Raw genomic sequence first — 25,345 nt, forward strand, 5'->3', positions numbered from 1 at the left:
GCTGCAAGACATCACTGCACATGCCTGGAAGACAGGTGGGATGTAGAGAGTGAGATTGTGTCTTGGATTGGCCTTTAAATATGGCGCCTGGAACTTTGACCCTGCCAGCTGACCGTGGGCAGACGAATCATGTTTTACTTTTATTCATTAATGGATGTGGGCTTCGCTGGCTGGGCCAGCATTTATTGCCCATCCCTAGTTGCCCTTGAGAAGGTGGTGGTGAGCTGCCTTCTTGAACCGCTGCAGTCCATGTGGTGTAGGTACACCCACAGTGCTGTTAGGGAGGGAGTTCCAGGATTTCGACCCAGCAACAGTGAAGGAATGGTGATATATTTCCAAGTCAGGATGGTGAGTGACTTGGAGGGGAACTTCCAGGTGGTGGTGTTCCCATCTATCTGCTGCCCTTGTCCTTGTCATGGGTTTGGAACGTGCTGTCTAAGCTGTCTTGGTGAACTCCTTCAGTGCATCTTGTAGATGGTACACACTGCTGCATCGGTGGTGGAGGGAGTGAATGTTTGTGGATGTGGTGTCAATCAAGTGGCTGCTTTGTCCTGGATGGTGTCAAGCTTCATGAGTGTTGTGGGAGCTGCACTCATCCAGGCAAGTGGGGAGTATTCCATCAGACTCCTGGCTTGTGCCAAGTAGATGGTGGACAGGTTTTGGAGAGTCAGTAGGTGAGTTACTTGTACCACGATTCCTAGCCTCTGACCTGGTCTTGTGGCCACAGTATTTATATGGCGAGTCCAGTTCATTTTCTGGTCAATGGTAACCCCAGGATATTGATGGTGGGAGATTCAGTGATGGTAATGCCATTGAATGTCAAGGGGCGATGGTTGGATTCTCTCTTGTTGGAGATGGTCATTGCCTGACACTTGTGTGGTGCGAATGTTACTTGCACTTGTCAGCCCAAGCCTGGATATTGTCCAGGTCTTGCTGCATTTGGACATGGACTGCTTCAGTATCTGAGGAGTCGCGAATGGTGCTGAACATTGTGCAATCATCAGCGAACATCCCTACTTCTGACCTTTTGATGGAAGGAATTTCATTGATGAAGCAGCTGAAGATGGTTGGGCCGAGGACACTACCCTGAGGAACTCCTGCAGTGATGTCCTGGAGCTGAGATGACTGACCATCTTCCTTTGTGCTGGGTATGACTCCAACCAGTGGAGATTCCCATTGACTCCAGTTTTGCTGGGGCTCCTTGATGCCACACTTGGTCAAATGCTGCCTTGATATCAAGGGCAGTCACTCTCACCTCATCTCTGGAGTTCAGCTCTTTTGTCCATGTTTGAACCAAGGCTGTAATGAGGTCAGGAGCTGAGTGGCCCTAGCAGAACCCAAACTGGGCATCAGTAAGCAGATTATTGCTAAGCAAGTGCCGCTTGATAGCACTGTTGATGACCTCTTCCATGACTTTGCTGATGATCAAGAGTAGACTGATGGGAGGGTAATTGTCCGGGTTGGATTTGTCCTGCTTTTCACGTACAGGGCTTACCTGGGCAATTTTCCACATTGCTGGGTAGATGTCAGTGTTGTAGCTGTACTGGAACAGCTTGGCTAGTGGCATGGCAAGTTCTGGAGCTCAAGTCTTCAGCACTATTGCTGGAATATTGTCAGGCTCCATAGCCTTTGCAGTATCCAGTGCCTTCAACCCTTTCTTGATATCATGTGGAGTGAATAGAATTGGCTGAAATCTGGCATTTGTGATGCTGGGGACCTCTGAAGGAGGCTGAGATGGATCATCCACTTTCACTCTCTCAGCTCACCCAGGAACAGTGGCCTGAATAGCTATGTCACTGGGGCCGGTATCTACTAAACTGTAGCCCGGCAAGAGTCAATACCTTCAGACAGGGGAAAAGGGGAGAAAGGGATGAAAATCAACAAAAAGTAGTCGCGCTTTCTGGTCTCTTGGCTGTGTACAGGGCCCTGATCAAGAGTCTTATCGGTTCATCTGTTTTGCACCATATCTCCTTAATGTTTGGTTAAGATTTTGTGCATATATTTTCTCAGAGCCCCATATGCCGCACGTCTTAATAGAAAGTGGAGACATGACAGCTAACGAATATGAGCAATTCTTAAAAGGGAGAAATGATTTCATTAAAGGAACCAGAAAGGACCCCAGCTCGGAGAAGAAGGTAATGATTTATTTCTAATTATACATCAAGGTCTAATCAGTAAAACAATACAATTCTAACATGGGCATTTATTTGGTCAACCCTCTCCTTTGACACCATCTCCTTCCGCAACCAAATCCATAATCTTCTCATTCTTCTTAACCTCTCTCTCATTTTTGACACAATCAACTACATCATTCCCCCCCCACCAACTCCTTTTCACTGTTACCCCAGCTCAGTAGACTGCCCATTGTTGCTTCCACTCTTATCTATTCCCTCCTACCCAAAGTATCTCCCACAACAGCTCCACTTCCCACCCTTGCACCATAACCTTTATAATTGCTGAAGAATCCATCTTTATCACCATTGTTTTCATTGTCTACACCCCCCTCTTGGTGACATCATCGAAATACACGTGGTCAGATTTTACAATGCAGTCCTGGTTAGCATCTCATCCAAAACCACTGTTCCCCTGGACCAAACCTTTACACCCCTCACCCAATTCTCATTAATCTGCATTGGGCCCTATTCCCCAACAGACCTGAAATATTAACTCTGTTTCTCTCTCTTCGCAGAGGCTGCCAGAACTGCTGAGTATTTCCAGCAATTTCTGTGTTATTTTTAAGTTCTCAGGCTTATGTTTAAATTCCTTCATGGATTCTCTATTTCCTACCCTAACTCTGTAATCCTCTAGGGTCCCTGTGTTCCTCCAACCCTGACCTCTTGTTGCATCTCTCACCCTCCCTCCGCTGCTGGTGCCTGGGCCTTCAGATGTCACAGCATTTACTCTGGAATCGCCTCTCCAAACCTCTTCACTTCTCTTTCTTCCTTTAAAACTACACTTAAAAATCATATTTCTGACCAAACGTTTAGCCACCTCCTAATAGATCCTTTAATTTTGAGTCAATTAATTGTCTGATTACACACATTGGGAAGCTTTTGTGTATTAAAGGTATTGTGCCAGAATTTCTGAGGAGTGGTGATCACTGTCGGGGTGCCACTCTACTCCTCCTTACTTATGGGGGCTGCATATTTGTCGCTTGACCTTCTAACTTGGGCCTGCTGATAAAAGTGCAGGTGAACGAGGCCTGCAGTGAAGCCAGCTGCCAGAAAGTGGTAAGCTTAAAAATCTCAGCCACTTCGAGATGCCAGAGAGAAATTAAGTTTATAAGGTAAATGGGTAGCATGCGGGTCGAGTGATGGAAGGATGGGTTGGGGGGTAGGATGGGTCAGGGGGGTAGGATGGATCAGGCGGTAGGTTGGAGGTAGGAATGGGCCAGGGGTGGTAGGATGGGGGTTAGGATGTGTTGGGGGGGTAGGTTGGATCGGGTTGGATGATGAATCAGGGAGTTAGGATAGGGGTTTATGATGCGTCGGGGGAGGAGGGGTAGGATTTGTTATAGGTTGTTGGTTACAGTTCGGTAGGTCTGAAGAAGTTTTCAAAGTCATATGTGGGTTAACTAAGTTTTATTGACTCTTACTGTATATTTATAAATAGTTCTAAGCGGTACTAGCTAGAAGCTGTCTCCATGCTTACTAGTACACATGGCTCTGTCCAACACTAGACTGAGCCTGGATGCAGGTCATGTGTTCTCTTACATCACTGTGTTGTCGGTACTGTACTCAGTTCCATAGTAACCCTACATGTGCCAGACCCCTACACTACACCTCTCCCAAGTCTTTATTCAAAGTATTTTAAGTGATTATAGTTAACCTTTGATCTTACGTTGTTATTACTATCATACATTTACATTGTCATCACTGCATTATCAACACCCATCTCCCCCTTCAAGTCCTTGAAATCAAATGTTCAGGCAGCCTGGAGGCCTGATAAACCTTCCATATCTCGTTGGCACTGCTGTGGGATGAGTGGTAGACTCTGCCGCTGCTGGTTCTTCCTATAGGTTTGGAGTTTGTTCCAGCCTCTGGGTATGTTTTCATCCTTTTTTTCCATTCCTTTGTGTTGAACTGCATTTGGTGGGTTCAGATGTTGCAGTGGTCAGTGGTCGCTACCCTAACTTGTTTTTTATTGGGTGGACAAACATTGTGCTCTTCTCCATGTCATTTCTTTGACTTTTACCATCATTGTGTGGGTCATGGTGATGTATGTACAAGTTTACATTTCAAAAAGTGGAACCCTCGTTTCCACTTATTTCACAATTTTACCCCAATGTTTGAGTACTTTCTACTTTTCCAGTTGTTTTTCGAGCTTATGAATCTTTTCCTTCAGCTTACCAACAACACTGGTAAGTTGGGTTGTTTTTGTTTCAGAATTATTTGCAGAAATCTTATATAAGTTTAATAACTGCAGCTGGGCATTCACTTCTATTAGGAATCTTTCTTCCATGGTCACTGACTGCTTCTTGGACTCTTTCAATTCACTTGTTAGATCATCAGTTTTGTAGAATTTCACTGATCTGTTTTCAAAGACTGGATTTGCTCTTCCATATTGTGTATCTCAACATCCATGTTATTCAGATTGGACCGATGTTCAAGAAGTTCATCATCTTTGGTTGCTAATTCTGCTTTCAAGCAACTGTTCTGATGCATCAACAATTCTTTCTCCTGTTCTAGGCATTTTGCACGATACTTACTGGAGACTTCAGATGTTTGAAGTTCATCAAGTTTTAATTGAAGATCTATTTTTGTTGAATTTGCTTCTACAAGTTTGTCATTTAACCCTAAAGTCCTCTTTCAAGTGTTAAATTCCTGCGAGGACATTCCAGTGCTCTCATCAATTCTCATTTTCCCTTTCCATCTCATCTTTCGTACATGAAAGTTGGTTCTCTATACTGACCACTTTTTCTTCAGCAGAGTATAATTCCTCGACACTAATCTTCAAGCTCATGTTCTGTATTTGCAATTCTGCCAGTTGTTCCTCAGACTCTTCATGTTTGTGAGAAGTTCTACTTGCTCTTGCTATTCTAGGTTCTTAATTTTCATCTCTTCAGGTATATCTTTGAAAATAAAATGTTTTCTGAAGTTTTCTTGTGAATGTCCAACCATTTTCTTCAGCTCTGTGGTCTCTTTCTTGTGCCTTTTGGCTTCCTCCTGGAATACAGAACATTCTTGAGTCTTATCCGCAATTGGTTCTTCAGTTCGTCTAAGCCAGCACCATTTTTTTGAGTGCATTTTCTGCATGCTGCTGTGTCTGGCTATATTTCAGGTCACGTTTTCCCAATTCCCACTTTGATTTGCGAACAATGGAATTCAAGAGTTGTTATTTCCTCCTGGTACCTTAATGACTCCTCAGAAATGTGTTTGTTCCGATCTGGAACAGTTTGTTTAATTGAAAACTTTAGCTTATCGTGCATTTTCAAAGGTATACTCAGCTTGAATTTTGTGTTTCAAATCTTCCAATTTGGCTTTGATGTGTACATTTTCCAACCTTATTTCCTTTCTCTTTTCCAGGGTTTGTGTATTTCGGACTCCATCAGATAGCTATCCTTTCGCACGGTCAGCTGCTCGCTCCACACTGCCATCTGCTGTTGCAGCTTGGGTGATGTGCTGGGATTTCCAAAAATATATAATTTCTGGGCTTCTGGATAGTTCACTGCCTCTCTAGCGCCCTCGTGTAGTTTGCTCAAGTAATATCTTTTACCCTTTCATAGTTTTACTGAGGCTTTCCCATCCCTCTTTTTGTGCTCTGTGCACTCCACAAATTGAAGGTTAAAATATTCATCTAAGGCTTTAATATTTCATTGAAGGTGGTTGAGGATTCATCAATGCACTGCGTTATGATTACTTCATCTGCAAGTTCACCAGACCAATATAAAAAAGTATTAATCTGGACTTTTCCTGACTTTCTACTTAGACCTGATGTACTCCGGTAGTTTAGAAATTCTCTTATCCAGGATGCCCGATTTTCTGTTAGGTTTGGTCCTTGGATAAGTCCAAATTGTTCTGGATGAGTGGAATTCGGATTCATGACTAAAAATGTAAAAGTGTAGGTTCGGCTTTAAGAACTTTCTGAATTTTAAGGTGGCACCACCGTTCACTTGGAGACAAAAGGATTTCAAACACTTGCCAGTTTGGTGGGCTCTGCTACAATGGCAATCATGCTTATCTTGAAAAAGAATGTAAACAGTGGCTGCCTGGATTGACTGTCTGCAGAGTTCTCTTGCTCAGTGTTTCACTTCAAAGTTATGAATTTGTTGAATCCTGGCTTTTGCTTTATTTTAGCTGAGTTTAGAAGTCATGATTCTCCTGGATTATTTATTTAATTATTTTTCCCATTTTGGAATGAACTCGGAGATCGGGTTTTACAGGATTGGTTTATTCAAACTGTACTTCTGACTCTAAATTATTTAAAGATTTCTCAGGACTTGCTGTAGCCTGGGGTTTTAAAAGATTTAGCTCACTCTGGATAGGATTTCTGACTCTGGGATTAGAAGCTGGACTTCCAAAGGAGTTTCAATGGAGTCTTCTGCTGCAGTAGGGAATTTTACATTTCTGTCTGCAGCTTCCAAGCCTTTCCTTGGAGCTTTGTCCTGGTGGTTTTTCCTCTGCACTCCTGCTTCTGCAGCTTCTTTTCAGGTCAGACAGCTTTGCTGAATTTTTTCTCAATCTTCCAGCATTTTAGATTTTCTCTGCATTTTCAGCGAGGTCTTGGGTTTTTCTACAAGCTGCCACTATGTTGTAGTTTGTTTGTTACAGTTCGGTAGGTCTGGTGATGTCTTTGTAGTCATACGTAGGTTTACTGTAAGTTTTATTGACTCTTAGAACTATTTACAAATATACAATAAAGGGTACAAACTAGAGGCTGTCTCCATGCTTGCTGGTACTTGCAACACTAGACTGACCCTGGGTACGGATCATGTGCTGTGTGGGTGGTACTATACTTAGTCCCACATTAACCCTATATGTGCAGGATGGGGCGGGGATAGAATATATGACAGGGGGTAGGATGGCGGGTGGGGAGATGGTCAGGAGGGTAATTGAGGGGTCTAGTGGGGGGCTGGGAGGCATGATCAGAGGGGCCAGTTGGAGACGGAGGGGCGGCGTTGGGGGTTCAGTGCTCTAGTTACTCTGGGATTAGAAGTGGTTTTAATTCTCTTAAGTTTTCCCAGGTGTATATTCTTATAAGAGAGTTGGAATGATCCATTCAGATGCGATCACACCACAGCTTAGGAGCCGGGAGGCAGGAAGCATTCCAAGAAAATTAGGCAAAGGGTGCAGAAGTCCCCTGGGGTCCCATTCACCAAATTAGTTTTCCGCTTTGGAGACCAGTGAGGATGTTGGTTCCTCGGAGGAGTACAGTCAGAGTAAGGATTGTGGCACTATAGGCAGCTCTGCTATACGGGAGGGGAGAAAGAAGAAAGGAAGAGCAGTAATAACAGGGGATTTCTTAGTTAGGGGAACAGACAGGTGTTTCTGTGGCCATAGATGTGTCTCCAGGATTGTGTGTTGCCTCCCTGGTGCCAGGGTCAAGGATGTCAGGGAACAGCTGCAGGACAGCCAGAGGTCATGGTCCACATCGGTTCCAATTGCTTAGGTAGGAAGGAGGAATGAGGTCCTGAGAGCAGATTTCAGGAAGTAGATTGAAAAGCAGGAATCCGTTATTTCCAGTCCCACATGCAAGTGAGTATAGAGATAGGAGAACTGAGCAATTGAATACATGGCTGGAAAGCTGGTGTAGGAGGGAGGACATCAGATTTCTGAGGCATTGGGATCGATTCTGGGGAAGGTGGGATCCGTACAAGCTGGACGGTCTACACCTGAACAGGACTGGAACGAATATCCTCGTAGGGAAATTTGCTAATGCTGTTTGGGGCATATAAAGTAGATTGACAGAGGGATGGGAACCTGAGGGCAAATTCAGAACAGGGAAAGGGGGATGGAGAATTAGTGAGCGACTCTGAAAGACAGAAGCAGCACAGGTTAAAAAGTGTACAGCACTAGAATTTGGCAGTGTTATGAGGTATATATGTAAATTCAAGGAGTATAGCAAATAAAGCCGATGAGCTGAGGGTACAGATAGACACATGGCAGCATGATACCATCACTATAACAGAAACTTGACTTAAAAAGGGGGGAAAACAGCAGCTCAATATCCATGGATATAGAGTTTTTGGGCAGGATAGAGAGGAGCATTAAAATAGGTGGGGTTGTTTGGTAAAGAATCAATTACAGCTGTGAGGAGGGTTGATATACTAAATGAAGCACCAAATGAGGCTACGTCGGTTGAACTGAGAAATAGAAAAGGGGCAGCCACACCGCTAGGAGTTTACTATAGACCCCCAGATAGTGGAAGAGAGTTAGAAGATCAAATATGTAGACAGGTTTCTGAGTGCAAAAACAATAGGGCAGTAATTATTGGGGACTTCAACTACCCTAATATCAATTAGGATACGAACAGTGTGAAGGGCACTGAGGGTGCAAATTTCATGAACTGCATTCAAGAGAACTTTTTCAGGCAGCACGTAACAAGCCCAACGAGAGGGGGCGCAATTTTAGAATTAGTCTTAGGAAATGAAGCTGGGCAAGTGGATGAACTAGTAGTGAGGGACCATTTTGGAGATAGTGATCATAATACAGTTAGATTTAGCATCATTATAGAAAAGGACAAAGATAGAACAGGAGTAGAAGTTCTAAATTGGGGGAAGACAAATTTTACAAAGCTGAGAGATGAGCTGGTGAGAGTGGACTGGATACAGCTACTAGAAGGGAAAACGGTGTTAAATCAGTGGGAGGTATTCAAAGGTGAGATTCTATGGCACAGTGTAGACACCTCCCCACAAAGAAAAAGGGTGGTACTGCCAACTCTAGAGCTCCCTGGATATCCAGAAGCAAACAGGGTAAGATAAAGGAGAAAAAGAAAACTTATGACAGCCACAAAAAGCCTAACACTGTAGAAAGCCTAGAGGAGAATAGAAAGTACAGCGGTGAAGTAGAAAAGGAAATTAGGGGAGCAAAGAGGATATGAAAAAATATTGGCAGGTAAAATCAAAGAAAACCCGAACATGTTTTACCAGCACATTAAGAGCAAGAGAATAACTAAGGAAAGGGTGGGGCCTAACAGAGACGTACATGGTACCTTGTGGGTTGAAGCAAAAGATGTGGCCAGGCTCCCCAATGAGCACTTTGTCTCTGTCTTCATTAAGGAGAGCATGATGCAGACATTCTCATTAAAGAGGAAGAGCGTGAAATATTAGATACAATAAGCATCATGAGAATGGAAGTAGTGGAGGGACTGACATTCTTGAAAGGTGGATAAATCACCAGGGACCGGATGGATTGTATCCCAGGCTGTTAAAGGAAGCCAGGGAGGAAATAACAGATGCTCTGAGGATCACTTACCAAACGCCACTAGATGCAGGCAATGTACCAGAGGATTGGAGGTCTGCAAACATTGTACCAATATTTAAAAAGTGTCTGACAGATTAGGTAGAACATTATAGGCCTGACTACAAATTATTGGAAACAATTCTGTGACACAGGATGAACTGTCACTTAGATTGGTACAGATTGATCAGGGATAGCCAGCATGGTTTTGTTAGGGGAAGATCATGTCTCACCAAATTAATTGAATTTTTTGAGGAAGTAACAAAGAGGATTGATGAGGGCAGTGCAGTGGATGTTGCCTTCATGGATTTTAGTAAGGCATTTGACAAAGTCCCACATGGCAGACAGTCAGAAAAGTGAGACCTCATGGGACACAAGGAAAGAAAGTGAGTTGGATCCAAAATTGCCTCAGGGACAGGAAACAAAGGGTATTGGTCGATGGATGTTTTTGCGAATAGAAAGTGGCTTCCAGTGGTGTTCCACTGGACTCAGTGTTGGGGCCCTTGCTGTTTGTTGTATATATTAATATTTGGACTTCATTGTGAGACATGTGATTGGGAAATTTGCAGATGACACAAAAATTGGCCACGTAGTTAATAGAGAAGAGGATTGGCCGCGTAGTTGTTGGAGAAGAGGATTGGCCGCGTAGTTGATGGAGAAGAGGATTGGCCACGTGGTTGATGGAGAAGAGGATTGGCCTGCTTGGTTGATGGAGAAGAGGATTGGCCGTGTAGTTGTTGGAGAAGAGGATTGGCCGCGTGGTTGATGGAGAAGAGGCTTGGCCGCGTGGTTGATGGAGAAGAGGATTGGCCACGTGGTTGATGGAGAAGAGGATTGGCCGCGTGGTTGATGGAGAAGAGGATTGGCCGTGTGGTTGATGGAGAAGAGGATTGGCCGCGTGGTTGATGGAGAAGAGGATTGGCCGCGTGGTTGATGGAGAAGAGGATTGGCCGCGTGGTTGATGGAGAAGAGGATTGGCCTCGTGGTTGATGGAGAAGAGGATTGGCCGCGTGGTTGATGGAGAAGAGGATTGGCCGCGTGGTTGATGGAGAAGAGGATTGGCCGCGTGGTTGATGGAGAAGAGGATTGGCCGCGTGGTTGATGGAGAAGAGGATTGGCCGCGTGGTTGATGGAGAAGAGGATTGGCCGCGTGGTTGATGGAGAAGAGGATTGGCCGCGTGGTTGATGGAGAAGAGGATTGGCCGCGTGGTTGATGGAGAAGAGGAAGCTGTTGGTTGAGTGGGTGGAAAAGTTGCAAATGGAACTCAATCCAGAGAAGTTTGAGGTAACGCATTTGGGGAAGGCAAACAAAGCGAGGGAATACTCAGTGAACAGGAGGATATTGAGAGGTGTTGAGGAAGTGAGAGACCTTGGAGTGCATGTTCACAGATCCCTGAAGGTGGCAGGGACAGGTGGATAAGGTGGTTAAAAAAAACATGGCATGCTTTCCTTTATTGGATGAGGTATCGAATACAAGAGCAGGGTTGTAATGATGGAACTGTATAAACGCTGGTTAGGCCACAGCTGGAATTTTGTGTACAGTTCTGGTCACCACAGTACAGGAAGGACATAATTGCCCTTGAGAGAGTGCAGAGGAGATGTACAATAACGTTGACAGGGCTGGAAAATTGTAGCTATGAGGAAAGATTTGATAGGATAGGGTTGTTTTCTTTAGAACTGAGGAGGCTGAGGGGTGACCTAATTGAGGTGTACAAAATTATGAGGGGCCTAGATAGGATAGACAGGAAAGACCTGTTTCCCCTAGCTGAGGGGTCAATTACCAGGGGGCATAGATTTAAGGTGATTGGTAGAAGGATTAGAGGGGACATGAGGAAAACATATTCACCCAGAGGGTGGTGGGTGTCTGGAATTCACTGCCTAAGTTGGTGGTTGAGGCTGAAAAGCTCAACTCATTAAAAAGGTGCCTGGATCTGCGTCTGAAGCGCTGTAACCTGCAAGGCTATGGACCAGGGGCTGGGAAGTGGGATTAAAATGAGCGGCTAGTTTCTTTTTTCTCTTTTTGGCTGGCGCAGACATGATGGGCTGAATGGTCTCTTTCTGCACCGTAACTTTTCAATGGTTCTATGGTTTCCAATTTAGTCAAAATATTGGATGGTTCCTGGCTCAGGGTAATTACCCTCTGGAAGTTTGAAACCCCTGGGGAATTCCCATGCAGTCCTTGCCTGGGGCTTTCTGGACTGTCAGCCAGTGCAACCTCTGGGGTCTCTGTCAGGTACGACCTCCCACCCCAGAGATCGCAAGTTCTGGGTCATTATATAAATGCAAGTTGTTGCTGGTAATGATGAAAAAGGAGGCACCTCACTGGTTCCACACATCTCTACAATAAAATGTCAAACTAGCTGTGATCTACAGTGAACCTGAACTTCTATTCAATCTGTGTACTCAGTTCAATTTTTAACAGTTGTTGGAAGTGAGCAGGTTGTTGATGAATGGGCATATTCCTCTCTCAGAAGCTTTCCTGAAGCATCAATCGATTGTAAATGAATTTAAATCAATTCTTGCCATTTAATAAATGATGGCAATTTTTTCAAAGAGAACATATTTCAATTCTTCACTTCACAAGGATTAATTGGAAAAATGAACAAAAGTTATGGAAAAAAGCAAAAATAAGAGTTATGGAACAACAAAACCTACATCACAAAACATAAAGATTCCTGGGCCAATGCACAGAGCATTCTGGGAAATGGGGAAACTTTTTCCATTGGTACCGGGAGTATGACTATATCACCGAGCATTCTTCTCGAGAAATTATAAATTCTAACTTCTTCCAACAACACCACATACTTGCCTCCATAAATACATAACCACTTTTCTTCTCCTCAGTTTTCTCTGCTGGTTTTTAGTGGAGTAAGAACCCAAGTCACGTGCAGCTGGATTCACTGAATGGGCAGTAGTTTTGGAAACTCTATCTGATCATTTCCTATCCTTGGGAGCCAGGACCAATTGTTACACCCCTGACAAAATATTGACTTATATCAGTTAAGTCTATTTAAACGAGTGACCAAACCCCTGACCACCCATGTCTGTATGATGCCCTTCCACTAAACAGCATTTTATCATGTCCAAAGCCCTTTGCATCCTATGAATTACTTTCTAAGATTGATCATTGCTGTTAGTTTCACACTAGCCTTAGGACTGGCCATTGGAGCCTTCAGGCATTATTGACTTATAGGCTCCAGCAGCCTATTCCGTTCACAAGGTCCACCCCCAAATGCCAATGCAGGAGACTGTAGCAGTTAGCATAGTCCTAACCCAGAATCGGCACAAAGAAATGAACAAAAGCAAATATTATGGACACTGGAAATCTGAAATATAAACAGAAAATACTGGAAATACCCAACTAGTTCAGGCAACATCTGTGGAGGGAGAAACAGAGTTAACATTTTAGGTCGATGATCTTTCCTTGGTACCTGGAAGTAGAAGAAATCTTGATCGGGTCTGATCATTTGAGAACCATTTTGTCTATAAAGGAGATCAACTAACTGAAATCAGTAGAACTTCCTGCAGCTTTGAATTTAGTGCTTTCATCATAGGCACTAACTGTAAAATGTATTTCCTGTGACTATTTCTTTGGGTATGCTTTATTTGTGCAATAAACAGAAATGTGCCTTCAGTTTATTAGCTCATAAAGCAATAATATGAAAGGACTGATCTTGTATAACATGCAGTACTGACTGATTAAGTTATTCAGCAAATACACCTTCAGGAATTGTTCTTAAATTACCAATATTTATTAACAGCGACATGGGCCTGGGCGGGAGCTGGGGCCTGGGCGGGAGCTGGGGCCTGGGCGGGAGCTGGGGCCTGAACGGGGACTGGCCTTGAGTGGGGACCAGGGCCTGAGCGTGGGGCCGGGGCCTGAGCAGAGAAGCTGGTGTGGCTCCCACCAAGTGAAGGGCGGAAGAAAACTAGGCCCACCAAACACATCTTCCCTTCACCCCCCTTATCGGCATTCCGTAGGGATCGCTCCCTCCGGGACACCCTGGTCCACTCCTCCATCACCCCCTACTCCTCAACTCCCTCCCACGGCACCACCCCATGCCCACGCAAAAGATGCAACACCTGCCCCTTCACTTCCTCTCTCCTCACCGTCCAAGGACCCAAACACTCCTTTCAAGTGAAGCAGCATTTCACTTGCATTTCCCCCAACTTAGTCTGCTGCATTCGTTGCTCCCAATGTGGTCTCCTCTACATTGGAGAGACCAAACGTAAACTGGGTGACCGCTTTGCAGAACACCGGCGGTCTGTCCGCAAGAATGACCCAAACCTCCCTGTCGCTTGCCATTTTAACACTCCACCCTGCTCTCTTGCCCACATGTCAGTCCTTGGCTTGCTGCATTGTTCCAGTGAAGCCCAACGCAAACTGGAGGAACAACACCTCATCTTCCGACTAGGGACTTTACAGCCTTCCGGACTGAATATTGAATTCAACAACTTTAGGTCGTAAGCTCCCTCCCCCATCCCCACCCCCTTTCTGTTTCCCCCTTCCCTTTTTTTTTCCAATAAATTATAAAGATTTTCCTTTTCCCACCTATTTCCATTATATAAAAAAAACCCCACTAGAGCTATACCTTGAGTGCCCTACCATCCATTCTTAATTAGCACATTCGTTTAGATAATATCACCAACTTTAACTTTAACACCTATGTGTTCTATTGTACTATTGTCATTGACATCTTTTGATGATCTGCTTCTATCACTGCTTGTTTGTCCCTACAACCACACCCCCCTTCCTCCACCTCTCTGTCTCTCTATCTCTCCGCCCCCCACACACACACCTTAAACCAGCTTATATTTCAGCTCTTTCCTGGACTCGAACTCAAATTCTGTCGAAGGGTCATGAGGACTCGAAACGTCAACTCTTCTTCTCCGCCGATGCTGCCAGACCTGCTGAGTTTTTCCAGGTAATTCTGTTTTTGCCCAAGTAAAGTATGTTTTTTCAATGTGCTGACAGGGAAGATCCTGAAGAAGTTTCTGCATTCTTCCTCTCAAAGCCAACCAGAGGTAACTGCAACAAAGACGAGACTGTAACTGCAACAAAGACGAGACTGAAACTGCAGCTGATAAACCACCAAAGATACTTAAAGCCGCTGAAGCTATCTAGGCATTTCTTCCTCATCACTTCCATCTGTGGCATCGACAATTCCCTTTGAAATGCCTTCAAGAAATACATTTCCCTCTACTCAGGCTCCCTCCCTTTCAAAACCTAAATGCATTCAGCAAGCTAATGTATCTAACAGTCTTAAGGCTGTCTGTGTCATGTCTGTTGTACACCCACTTTGCATAATGTCCATTATGAATGTAATGCATGATGATGGACTATAACCAAAGGGCAATTGACAGTAAAAATATTTTGAAACAATGCTTCTTGTAAAATGTTTTCTCCTCCTATTGTCAGGAGATTGACACATGTTGTGATGCAATTCCATCCAGCAGGACCAGCTTTCCTTTCTGTCAGCTCAGAAACCGAGTGGCAGCAAACTCTTCGGACTGTTGTAAACACCTTAGTTCAGCCAATCCTTCATTATTCCAATTTCTACATTCACTTTGCACAGGATTCCTGGGAAATTCTGACCTCACACAGATTAATTATCACTTCATGATCAATTAAATGTATCCTTTATTCCCAACAGACTGAGATCATTAGAAAGCGTCTAAACAAAGACATTAGGCACAACCCTGTCATCATGTTGAACTTGTGTCCAGATTTAAAGACTGCTCATCCGGATTTAAGGATGGCACAGGGCGAGTTCCTGTTTCTAATAGACCGGAGTGGAAGCATGAGTGGAGTGAATATCAACTGCGTCAAGGTAACGACTACAATTTAACTCTTGCTGTTCACTGTTTGTTGAAGGGCACAGTCGCTTAAATAGCATCTTGTTCCTTCTGGGTAACTATCCCCCTGACTCTGCGCTGGAGCCACCAAATACCCCCACAACCCCTCCTGCCTACCCCCTCCAACTACCCCCACAACCCCTCCTGCCTACCCCCCCCGACTACCCCCACAACCCCTCCTACCCCCCCCCGATTACTCCCACAACCCCCCCCGACTACCCCCACAACCCCTCCTACCCCCCCCCGACTACCCCCACAACCCCTCCTACCCCCCCCGACTACCCCCACAACCCTTCCTACCCCCCCCCGACTACCCCCACAAGCCCTCCTACCCCCCCGACTACCCCCACAACCCCTCCTACCCCCCCGACTACCCCCGTCTAACCCCCCGACTAACCCCCCAACTACCCCCACAACCCCTCCTACACCCCCCCCGACTACCCCCACAACCCCGCCTGCCTACCCCCTGACTACCCCCACAACCCCGCCTACCCCCCCCGACTACCCCCACAACTCCTCCTGCCTACCCCCTCCGACTACCCCCACAACCCCTCCTGCTTACCCCCCCGACTACTCCCACAACCCCTCCTGCCTACCCCCCACAACCCCTCCTGTCTATCCCCCGACTACCCCCACAACCCCTCCTGCTTACCCCCCCTCTACCCCCACAAGCCCACTGCCGACCTCATGACCACCTGACTACCCTCTTGACGCAACTACACCCCAATTCCCCCGCCTACCCATTGACCACCCAACTACCCCCGAGCCCCCATGCCTACCCCCGACCATCCCCCTGACCACCCAACTAGCGCCCTTGACCTGACTACCACCCATCCCCACTACCCCACTGACCACCGACTACCACCAACCCTAATTACCCACCCAACACCCCAACTATGCTTCTAGCACCCAACCACCCCCATGACTACCTCCCAACCACCCGACTATCTCCCGGACCCCCAACACCCAACCACCCTCCTCTGAGCCCCTGACCACCCAACTAGACACTCCCCTGACTACTCCCTCCCTCATCTATCCCCACCCCTAACTCTCCCAACATCCAACTACCCCACTGGACCCCTCACCTCCCCTGACTAACCTCTCGAGCCCTGACTGACCCCCACCCTGATTCCTCGACCCACCCTAGCTCCTTCAGCCACTTACCTCCTCTCCTGGCTTGGCAAAGTGGCTTTGGGACATTTAAACTTGTCGGAATGCAGGAGCTAGTGCTGTTAAAAAGGGGGCATGTCTTCACTTCCCCCTTTGATCCTGCACTAAGAGGGAAGGACTCAGAGAACAAGTACAGTCCATTCCTTAGTAGGCCCAGTTCAGAAGTCCTGTGGAGCTCTTGTGCAAGGTAAGTAAGTAAGAGCGGAGCAGGGGGTAGGCAGGAGTGCCTGCCACTCCTTAGAAGCTTCAGCCCAATAATTCCTTTTCAGTTTTATATTCTGGATGCCGCCTTTCACAGAGAAGCAGGGAAACCAGTCCAGATCCTGCAGCTGAATGAGCAATAAGTTAAAGTCCAAAGACATGTGAGGCATAAGGTTTGCTGAGGGCATCTGATGTCCAGAATAACAGACCAGATCAGTAACTCTTCTCAAATGAAGTCATTCAGTGCCTTAACTCCTGCAGATATTCATACCACAAACTGTTTCTTAGGTAAAGTTGGATTAGCTGATTATTCTAGCGGCTGTTGTATTCCACCAGTTAACACGTATGAGAATAAAAACACATGATCAAAGGTCACAGACTGGAAACACAGCCAGAATCTTATGGTGGTAACAGGGGTCCCGGCCATTGGCTGGAGAGCTGTCAAGAGCCCAGTGTCGCCTCATTTCGGGAAGGCCCACCACATCATCAGGGGGAGGCGATGGCGGAGTGGATGAGTAATCCAGGGAGCCAGGGTAATGCTCTGGGGACCCAGCTTTGAATCCCGCCGCGGCAGATGTTGGAAAATCTGGAATTAAAAGTCTGTTGATGACCATGAAGCCATTGTTGATTGTTGTAAAAGCCCATCTGGTTCACTAATGCCCTTTAGGGAAGGAAATCTGCTGTCCTTACCTGGTCTGGCCTACACGTGACTCCAGACCCACAGCAATGTGGTTGACTCTTAAATGCCTCTGATGTGGCTTAACAAGCCACTCAGTTGCTCACCACCACCTTCTCAGGGCAATTAGGGATGGGCAATAAATGCTGGCCCAGCCAGCGATGCCCACGTCCCATGAATGAAAAAAATACTCAGGCACTTGACAGGCCAGTGACGGGCCACAGAAGCCCCGCCTGCTGGGAGTTGCTGGCCAATCAGAGGCTGGCAGCTCTGTTGAACAGGAGCGCCAATGGGGAGGCGGTGGCTGCTACCGGTATGACAACCCACCCAAAGCCCAGCAGCATTGCTGATCCCATTCCACTGGTGAGTGATAGTGGTAGCAGTGGGGGTTGTCATGTTCTTATAATGATATAAGTCCTTGAGTTTATTTGCTATATAAGACATGAGGTACCAATCACTCATAAGAGATTGGTAAAAAACAACGCAGTTCATTTATTAAGATTAAGCTTGGAGACACTAGAAGCTGTTGTTTGCTCTGCAGCTTAAAGCAAAAGTGAAACTAAACTGGAACACACGATAAACGCATCATTTCCCTGCTAGTGATGTATCCAGACACATGGTCATCCTCGTAAAGGCATACTACAACAAGGGGGTTGGTAGCAAGGGCTCAGGGTGGCTCTCAGCAAGCCCCACCCCCTTCTCTTTGCTGGGTCCCTCAATACTAGGAGCCCACACAAGTCTGCTTGTCATGCTCCCTGTGTGGTTAGCCCCGAGCCCCATAACCAGTACTTTCCTTGAACGCAGCTCCATGCTGGGAATGTGTGACCTGTGAATCCATTCTCATTGTTTTACTGGCCCACTACTGCACTTAGTTCAAACTTGGGATGATTCCACCCCTGGAGTGGGAATTGAACCTACAGCCTTCTGATTCAGAAGAAGGAGCACTACTTAATGAGCCACAGTGGGAATGACCCCCTAGCCCCATGTTGGGTTACTACCAGCAGTGGCAGGATGAGGCCCTTAAATTCCTCATCAATTGTCCACTGAGAGCCTTAATTGGTGGCAAGATGGTGTAGGAATTATTGTGAGTTTGTTTAATTAAAATATAGAATTACTAAAGTTTAGTCACCTGTATTACAATCAACCCAGTTCAGCGTGGATTTGTAAATAACTCAATCAATTGTTCTAGTTTGAAGAAAACTTCTAAACCATAAGGTAAGACAGGACTCTCTGATGGTAATTTGAAAGATGTTTATTTAAAAGTGAAATGTTTCACAATACAGAAGGAAAAAAAGGTATACTTATCATTCCAAAACAGACTTTTACAGCTTCCATCAGATGTGTAGGCCAAAGAAGCATAACCCTTGGTAGTGTTGTGGGGTGTTTGGTTACAATTCGGTAGCTCTGAAGAAGGCTAACTGTAAGTCATTATTAACTATTAGAATAACTTACAACAATATAGTGAAGGATACAAGCTACTCACTGTGGCTCCTTGCTTGGGTCTGCACTTGGTTCTGCCCAACATCACACTTACCCTGAGTTGCAGGTCATGTGTTCTGTTACATCACTGTGTGGGAGGTGCTGAATTCAGTGTCACATTAAGCCTATATGTGCCAGACCCTTATACTACATCTCCACCCAAATCTTTAACCAAAGAATTTTAAGTGATTATAGTTTACCTTGTCTTACACTGTTATTACTAACATACATTTACATCACTGCATTATCAATATCCATCTCCCCCTTCAAGTCCTTGAATTCAAAGGTTCAGGCAGGTTGGAGGCCTCATAACCCCTCCATATCTCATTCCTAATGCTGTGGGAGGAGTGGTAGACGCTATTGCTGCTGGTTCTTCCTGTAGGTTTGGAGATTGTTCCAGCCTCTGAGTATGTTTTCATCCTTTTTCTTCCATTCCTTCATGCTGATCTGCACTTAGTTGGTTCGGCTGTTGTGCTGGTCGGTGGTTGTGACCCTAACTCGTTTCTTTCGAGCTGGATGAACGTTGTAATCATCTCTTTGTTGTTTCTTTCACATCTTCTGTCACTGTTTGGGTCATGGTGATGTTCTGTACATTGGAGGATGAGCATCCCTGTGAGTTGAATGAGGTTTTAATGGTACGTTCACCTCTGCATTTCACTCTTGGCAATGAGCGGCTGCTTCCAAGTTCCAGCATCTTTTGTGGCTTTGCTGTGCTGACCAGGGGTGGCAGCATATGTTTGGTGGTTGCAGTGTTGACCTGCTGTACCGTTGTTGGAGCCAGAGGTTGAGGCTCATCGGCCTGCTGGTAGCTCTCTTTTACATGCTCCACTGGAGGCGTCATGGTGTTACCTCCTAGGTGATTGGCTGGTCTGAACATTGAAGATTCGGTGTAATGAGAATGAACAGACTTGTTCTTCAAAGAGAGAAGATAGTTCAGAGCTGAAGTCCCAGTCAGGATCCTCTTCTTTGCTTGAGTACTTGGGAACTTGCAGTTGTGAATGATTAACAACAGTGACCGTCTTGACATTTTCTGCAATTTTGAGGAGATCCAGGGCAACACAGGCATCTCTGCTCAAGGGAGAGAAAGGCTGGTTACGGGTGATGTACATCAGCTCCAAGATGTGTTTGCTGCCATACCTTAACGATTCCAGAACCCAGCCTATGGCTGGAAGTCAGATTTCCTTCGGACCACTAGAGTGGTGTCAGAGGTCGTTTAGCCAGGGGTCTTTACCTGACAGGACTGTTACACTGGCTCCTAAATGGCCATTGACTGAGATGTCCACATTCCAAAATGAGAAACCAAGATTCTTGACTTCACCCAAGAAGCATGGTTGTGTCCCCCCTGAACTTGCAACCTCAGACGTGTGGGTGAAGTTTAGGCTTTCTGTGTATTTCAGAGTTTTTGCCCTGCACAGTTTGCTGTAGTATTCAATCCTGTTGTGCTGAAAACATTGGGATGAAATTGCAGGACTTTGTTCTTGCCTGGGAGGGCTTTGCTCCACACTGTTGGCCTGGTCACCCTGCTGGCCTGTTCAAGTATTGCTTTCCCTGGCCTGGAGCATTACTCTGTCTTTGCTTAACTAGCTGAACTGTGGATTGGCCCCTTCACCTTGATTTATTCTCTCCCTGTCATAAAAATATAATAATTTTCATAACATTATTGTAATTTATTGTAAAAGTAGGTGAATAGCGGGGTTTGGATTAGTTTATCTGTGTGTAGGTTTGTGTGTGGGGGTTTTAACTGAATTATAGACAGAAGGTCTGGGTGCTTTGAAGTATCAGAAGGGAAGCTAGGTTTGAAATGTTAAATAAGTAAACATGGCTGAATTTTTAAAATGTGAGATGTGAAGAACGTTTGCATTTTTAGATGAACTAGAGTAGTGAATTTTAAAGAGATGGTGAGGTGTTACACCTAGCCAACAGAGACTAAGCCAAACAGTGTGTTTATTTTTTCCAAAGATTACTGATAATATGAGTGCTATGAAAGATTTGTATTATGGAAAAAGTAAAGTTGCAAAGACATATTGGAATAATGGGATTTACATTAAAATGGGAGAGAGCTGTATAAAGGAGATGAGATCATGTGCAAGAAGAAGGCATTCTAAGATCCAACAAGTGTGAAAAGCCTCCAGCCTCTAAGTACCAAGCTGCTGTCTCCAGGAACCAAAGTAAAGAGAATTCATTTTAAATATCACTGCCTGGTTATTGTGTGCTTTGCCTGGGTCTGTTGAAATGTATTTATTTTTACTGTTGCCTTAATGGAGGTGTAACTGGGAGTCAGATTAATTAGGGGTTTAGGAGTTATCATGGTAGTAATTTCTAGAATAGAAATAGTATGTGCTTAAAATCATTTCTTTTATTCATAAATGTTTAAGTTAGTTTTGTAAAAAACCTCCAAGACTTGATGGTGTTATTACTACTGAATTCAAGGCACACATCTCAAAATAAAAACACAAATTGAAAACCAGTTGTGGCAGCTGTTTCAAGTTTCCCTCTGGGATTTCAGCAGCTCAGCATTTGTCATAACACTCCCCTTAAAATGGTCCTGTGCCTCTCTTGGAGTTCTGCCTATCTAACTATCTGAATTGCCTTTTCCAGGGTTGTACAAGGTCAGAGAGTGCGTCATCTGCTGCTCCTACCACTACTGTCTCTGATGAGTTCCAGTTTTAAATCTCTGTACTCGCAACTTCCTGCCATCCTGTACAGGTCATTGATGAATGAATCAACAGGTTCACCTGGCTGTTGGACTCTCTTATTGAATTTAGCTTTTTCGAGTATTTTATTGCTTCTTAGATTAAAATAAGTGTTGAATGATTTTAGTACCTCTTCAAATTTTGAGGATGATTTGTTAATTCCTTGTCTTGCGATAATGTCTTCAGTAATCGGGCTTCACAAGTGAATCAATGTGTTCACTTGCTTTTTTCTGACTTTTTACTTAACCCTTATCATTTAAATTTGATGTTGTATCTTAAGCATCTTTTCCTCTGAAGTCCCCAATTTTGTGATTGATCTGGGCCTTGGATTAGACCGAATTGACCCTCCAAGTGTGGAATTGTGATTCATGTTCAAAATGTTAAAAGTGTATGTCCCGCTTGAAGAGATGTCTGAATTTTAAGAAGGCATCACTGCTCGCTTGGAGACACGGGAATTTTCTGGGCTTGCTGCTCTTGGTGGTCTCCACTACCACGGTGATTGTGCTCAGCTTGAATTTTTTTTAACAATGGCTGCCTGGATCTGCTGCCTGCAGACTCCTCATGTTCTGTGTTTTACTTTTTTGACTCAGAGTCTGACAAATTCAAGCTTCTGCTTGCTTTTTACAGAGCTGAAGAGTCGCAATGTTCCAGAAACATTTAATTAATTCTTTCTCTGTTCTTTTTGAAGGAACTCAGTCAATACGTGTTCAGACTCAGATTCAGGGATCTGGCTTTAGCGACAGGTTTCTTTCTAATGGCATTTCTGGCAATGAATTACCTTAAAGATTTCTTTGCACTAGCTGCAGCCTGGAATTTGAAAAGATTTAGCTCATCCTCACAGGTTCTGCTGACTCTGCATTCTGAAACTGGAATTCCAAAGGAGAGACAATGTAGTCTTCTCTTGTGCTTCTGTAAGGAATTTTTAATCCCTGCCTTCAGTTTCCAGGCCTCTGCTTCTGGAGCTTCTTTTCAGGTCAGAGTGTTTTGGTGAATTTTTCTCAGTCTTCAAGTAATTCAGTTAGTCTCTGCAGTTCGGTCGGTCTGAGGAAGTCTCTGTAGTCTGAAACAAAAACAGAAAATGCTAGAAAAACTCAGCAGGTCTAAGAGCATCTGTGGAGAGATAGACAGACAGAGTTAACGTTTGGAGTCTCTGAATCAGAGCCATATGGACTCGAAACATTAACTCTGTTTCTCTCTCCACAGACGCTGCCAGACCTGCTGAGATTTTCCAGCATTTTCTGTTTTTGTTTCAGGTTTCCAGCATCTGCAGTATTTTGCTTTTATCCCTATTGTCTGTAGGTAAGTAGGTTAATTGTAAGTCTTTATTAACTACAAGAACTATTTCAAAGATGTCGGGCGGAATTGTCCAAGATTTTCACTAAGTGCAGTAGTGGGTGTGTAAAATGCGGTTTTACCTGGCAGCCACAATGGCTTTTCATGCAAATCATCCCAAATCCGCCACATTAGCTATGCATTCCTGGGAAACACGCCGTTTCCATGGTGGATGGGCTCTCCCTGCCATGCCATCACCTCGTTGCTCCATTACACCGGATGCCATATTTAAAGTGCAGACGCGTGAACACATCTCAGTGCTTCCAGTCCATGACTGTTGCACTAAAGACATGGACCTGAAAGGCAAGAAGACTACAGCCCCCAGGTTCAGTGGTGTCTCCCTTGAGCACCTTTTGGACACAGTAGGGGCTCACTGTGATGTCCTCTACCCCCATTCTGGCCGCAGGATGGGCAGCAACACCACCAATCTGGCTTGGGAGGCGGTGGTAGTGGTGGTCAGCACCAACACCCTGCAAAAGAGGACAGCCATCCAGTACCGTGAGAGGGTGACTGATCTCCTCCGTTCCGCCAGGGTAAGTCACTCCTTCATCACTCTCAACTCACACACTCACAAACCCAGCACACATCCACAGGACCCTCACTCATTGCCAGTTCAAGGGACATCACCATTCACTCGCTCTCACACACCTTCATTGTCCTCATCCCATCCATGGAACCACTCACCACTCACACAGGCCAGGCATACTTACCATCTGGCCTGGCACCATTCCTGTTTACACTCTCTCCATCTGTACCCATGCAGGACAAGCTGGCACACAACAAGAGAGAGAGGCTGCAGACTGGTGGAGGAATGCCTGAAATCAAGGTCCTCATGGACTTTGAAAACAGAGCCATCCAGCTGGCCAGCGAGGGTCTGGACCGTTCCTGTGCTGACAGTGAAGTCGGCGCTGCTCTGCCAAGTGAGGGTCCAACAGTGGAACATCCATCAGGCACCCATGCCATGAGTTATGTGTTCTCTTTCACAGGCCACTGCCAGGCACTAATTATCTCCCCTTGCTTTCACAGGCACATCTGGGAAGCAGCCAAGAGAGCCCACAACCCAGGGCCTCCAGTCAAGCCCTGAGGGAAGTTCAGAAGAGGAATCTGCTGAAACCCTCCCTGAAGTCCCATCACAGCCTCACCCACACCCTCCATCAGTGCAGAGACACACACCTCGGTGGGACCGAGCTTTAGAGTAGCCCCGGGATCACAATCTGGTGAGTACATCACACTGTCTGATACACAGCAGGCAGAGGCAGGGACTTCCCAGGTCCCCGGCACTCGGAGGACTGCTGGAGGCCAGAACCTTGTTGAGTCTGAGTCAGATGACGAGCCTCTGGACTTGGTCATGTCACAGTTGCTGGAGCTGCAAAGACAAACTCGGGAACATCAGGAAGGGACGTCCACTGCACTCCTCAGATTGCAAGGCACGATGGAGGAGTCCGTCCACCTTCAGTCTGAGGTGATAGCGCCGGCATTGCACCGAGGTCAACACTGGCAGGATGGCGGCTGCCATAGAGACCTTGGTCCAGGATGTTGCTCCTGCTGCTGTGTGGGCTTAACTCCATCGCTGATGCCATAGTTGGCATCTGACACTGTGTACGTGAGAGGGGTGTGGGGCAGCCCAATCTCACGCCAGGTACCCCTTGTCCTCAAGGAGTCAGCCAGAAGCCCTTGGGTACCCATAGGGAGGAGGATCAGTGGGTGTAACCCCAGGGGCCATCCATCCAGGTGACTCCAGGAGTGTCCAACCAATTCAACTCACCTCTTCCTGTGACCTGAGCAGCTCCAGCCACTGCCACACAGCAGGACCCCGAAAGCAGTTTGGGGCCCAGAGGATGCTCACCAAGGTCATCGTAGACAGGGTGTAGCAGTCAGCAGGTTGCCTCCACTGTGGATGTCCAGGGAGCACCAAGACACAGAGTCATGGTTAGACAGGTTAAGGAGAATTAATTGCACAGCCTGGGCATGGATGTTAATCACTTGTACATAATGTTCACTTTTGTAAATACACTCCCAAGAATGTCTCCCTGCCTGTGGCTCCTTGTTCTGATGAGCAGTGTTTGTGTCATCAAACAGGACCAGAGATGACAAATGAAACCAGACACCAATGGAGGGGCTCCCATGTCAATCGTCACTATGGAAATCAGATAGTTGGCAGCAACTAAGAAAAACTGAAGTAACTAATCCTGTGGATTTTCCTTCTTCTTTGAGGAAGTACGTAAGAAGAACTAATGTTACGGACAGGAGAGGGAGAAACTGAACTTCTTTATCCTCCCCCTGTTTGTCTGTAAGCAGAGGTGTTTTGAATTATTTTTACATACAAACATATGAATTAGGAGCAGGAGTAGGCCACTCAACCCCTCGAGCCTGCTCCACCATTCAATAAGTTCATGGCTGATCTGATTGTAACCTCAACTCCAGATTCCTACCTACCCCCGATAACCTTTCAGCCCCTTCCACACCTAAAGTAGGCTGTAGTGTGTTTCCCGAAACACTTGGTTTGAGTGATCCAATTTAAAAATAATTTGCAGAAAACT

At 45.6% G+C, this 25,345-nt stretch overlaps 1 protein-coding gene across 1 annotated transcript in view; it reads left to right on the top strand.

The window, feature by feature from the left end:
* The window catches only part of vwa5b1 (von Willebrand factor A domain containing 5B1), a 161,824-nt gene that overhangs the window by 20,089 nt on the left and 116,390 nt on the right, over window positions 1–25,345 (top strand). The window contains exons 3-4 of the mRNA XM_041207027.1: window positions 2,011–2,135; window positions 15,053–15,229. Of these exons, the coding sequence (XP_041062961.1) occupies window positions 2,011–2,135; window positions 15,053–15,229 (302 nt within the window). The remainder of the gene's footprint in view (window positions 1–2,010; window positions 2,136–15,052; window positions 15,230–25,345) is intronic.

Source organism: Carcharodon carcharias, chromosome 15, assembly GCF_017639515.1.
Source record: "Carcharodon carcharias isolate sCarCar2 chromosome 15, sCarCar2.pri, whole genome shotgun sequence".
NCBI lineage: Eukaryota > Metazoa > Chordata > Chondrichthyes > Lamniformes > Lamnidae > Carcharodon > Carcharodon carcharias.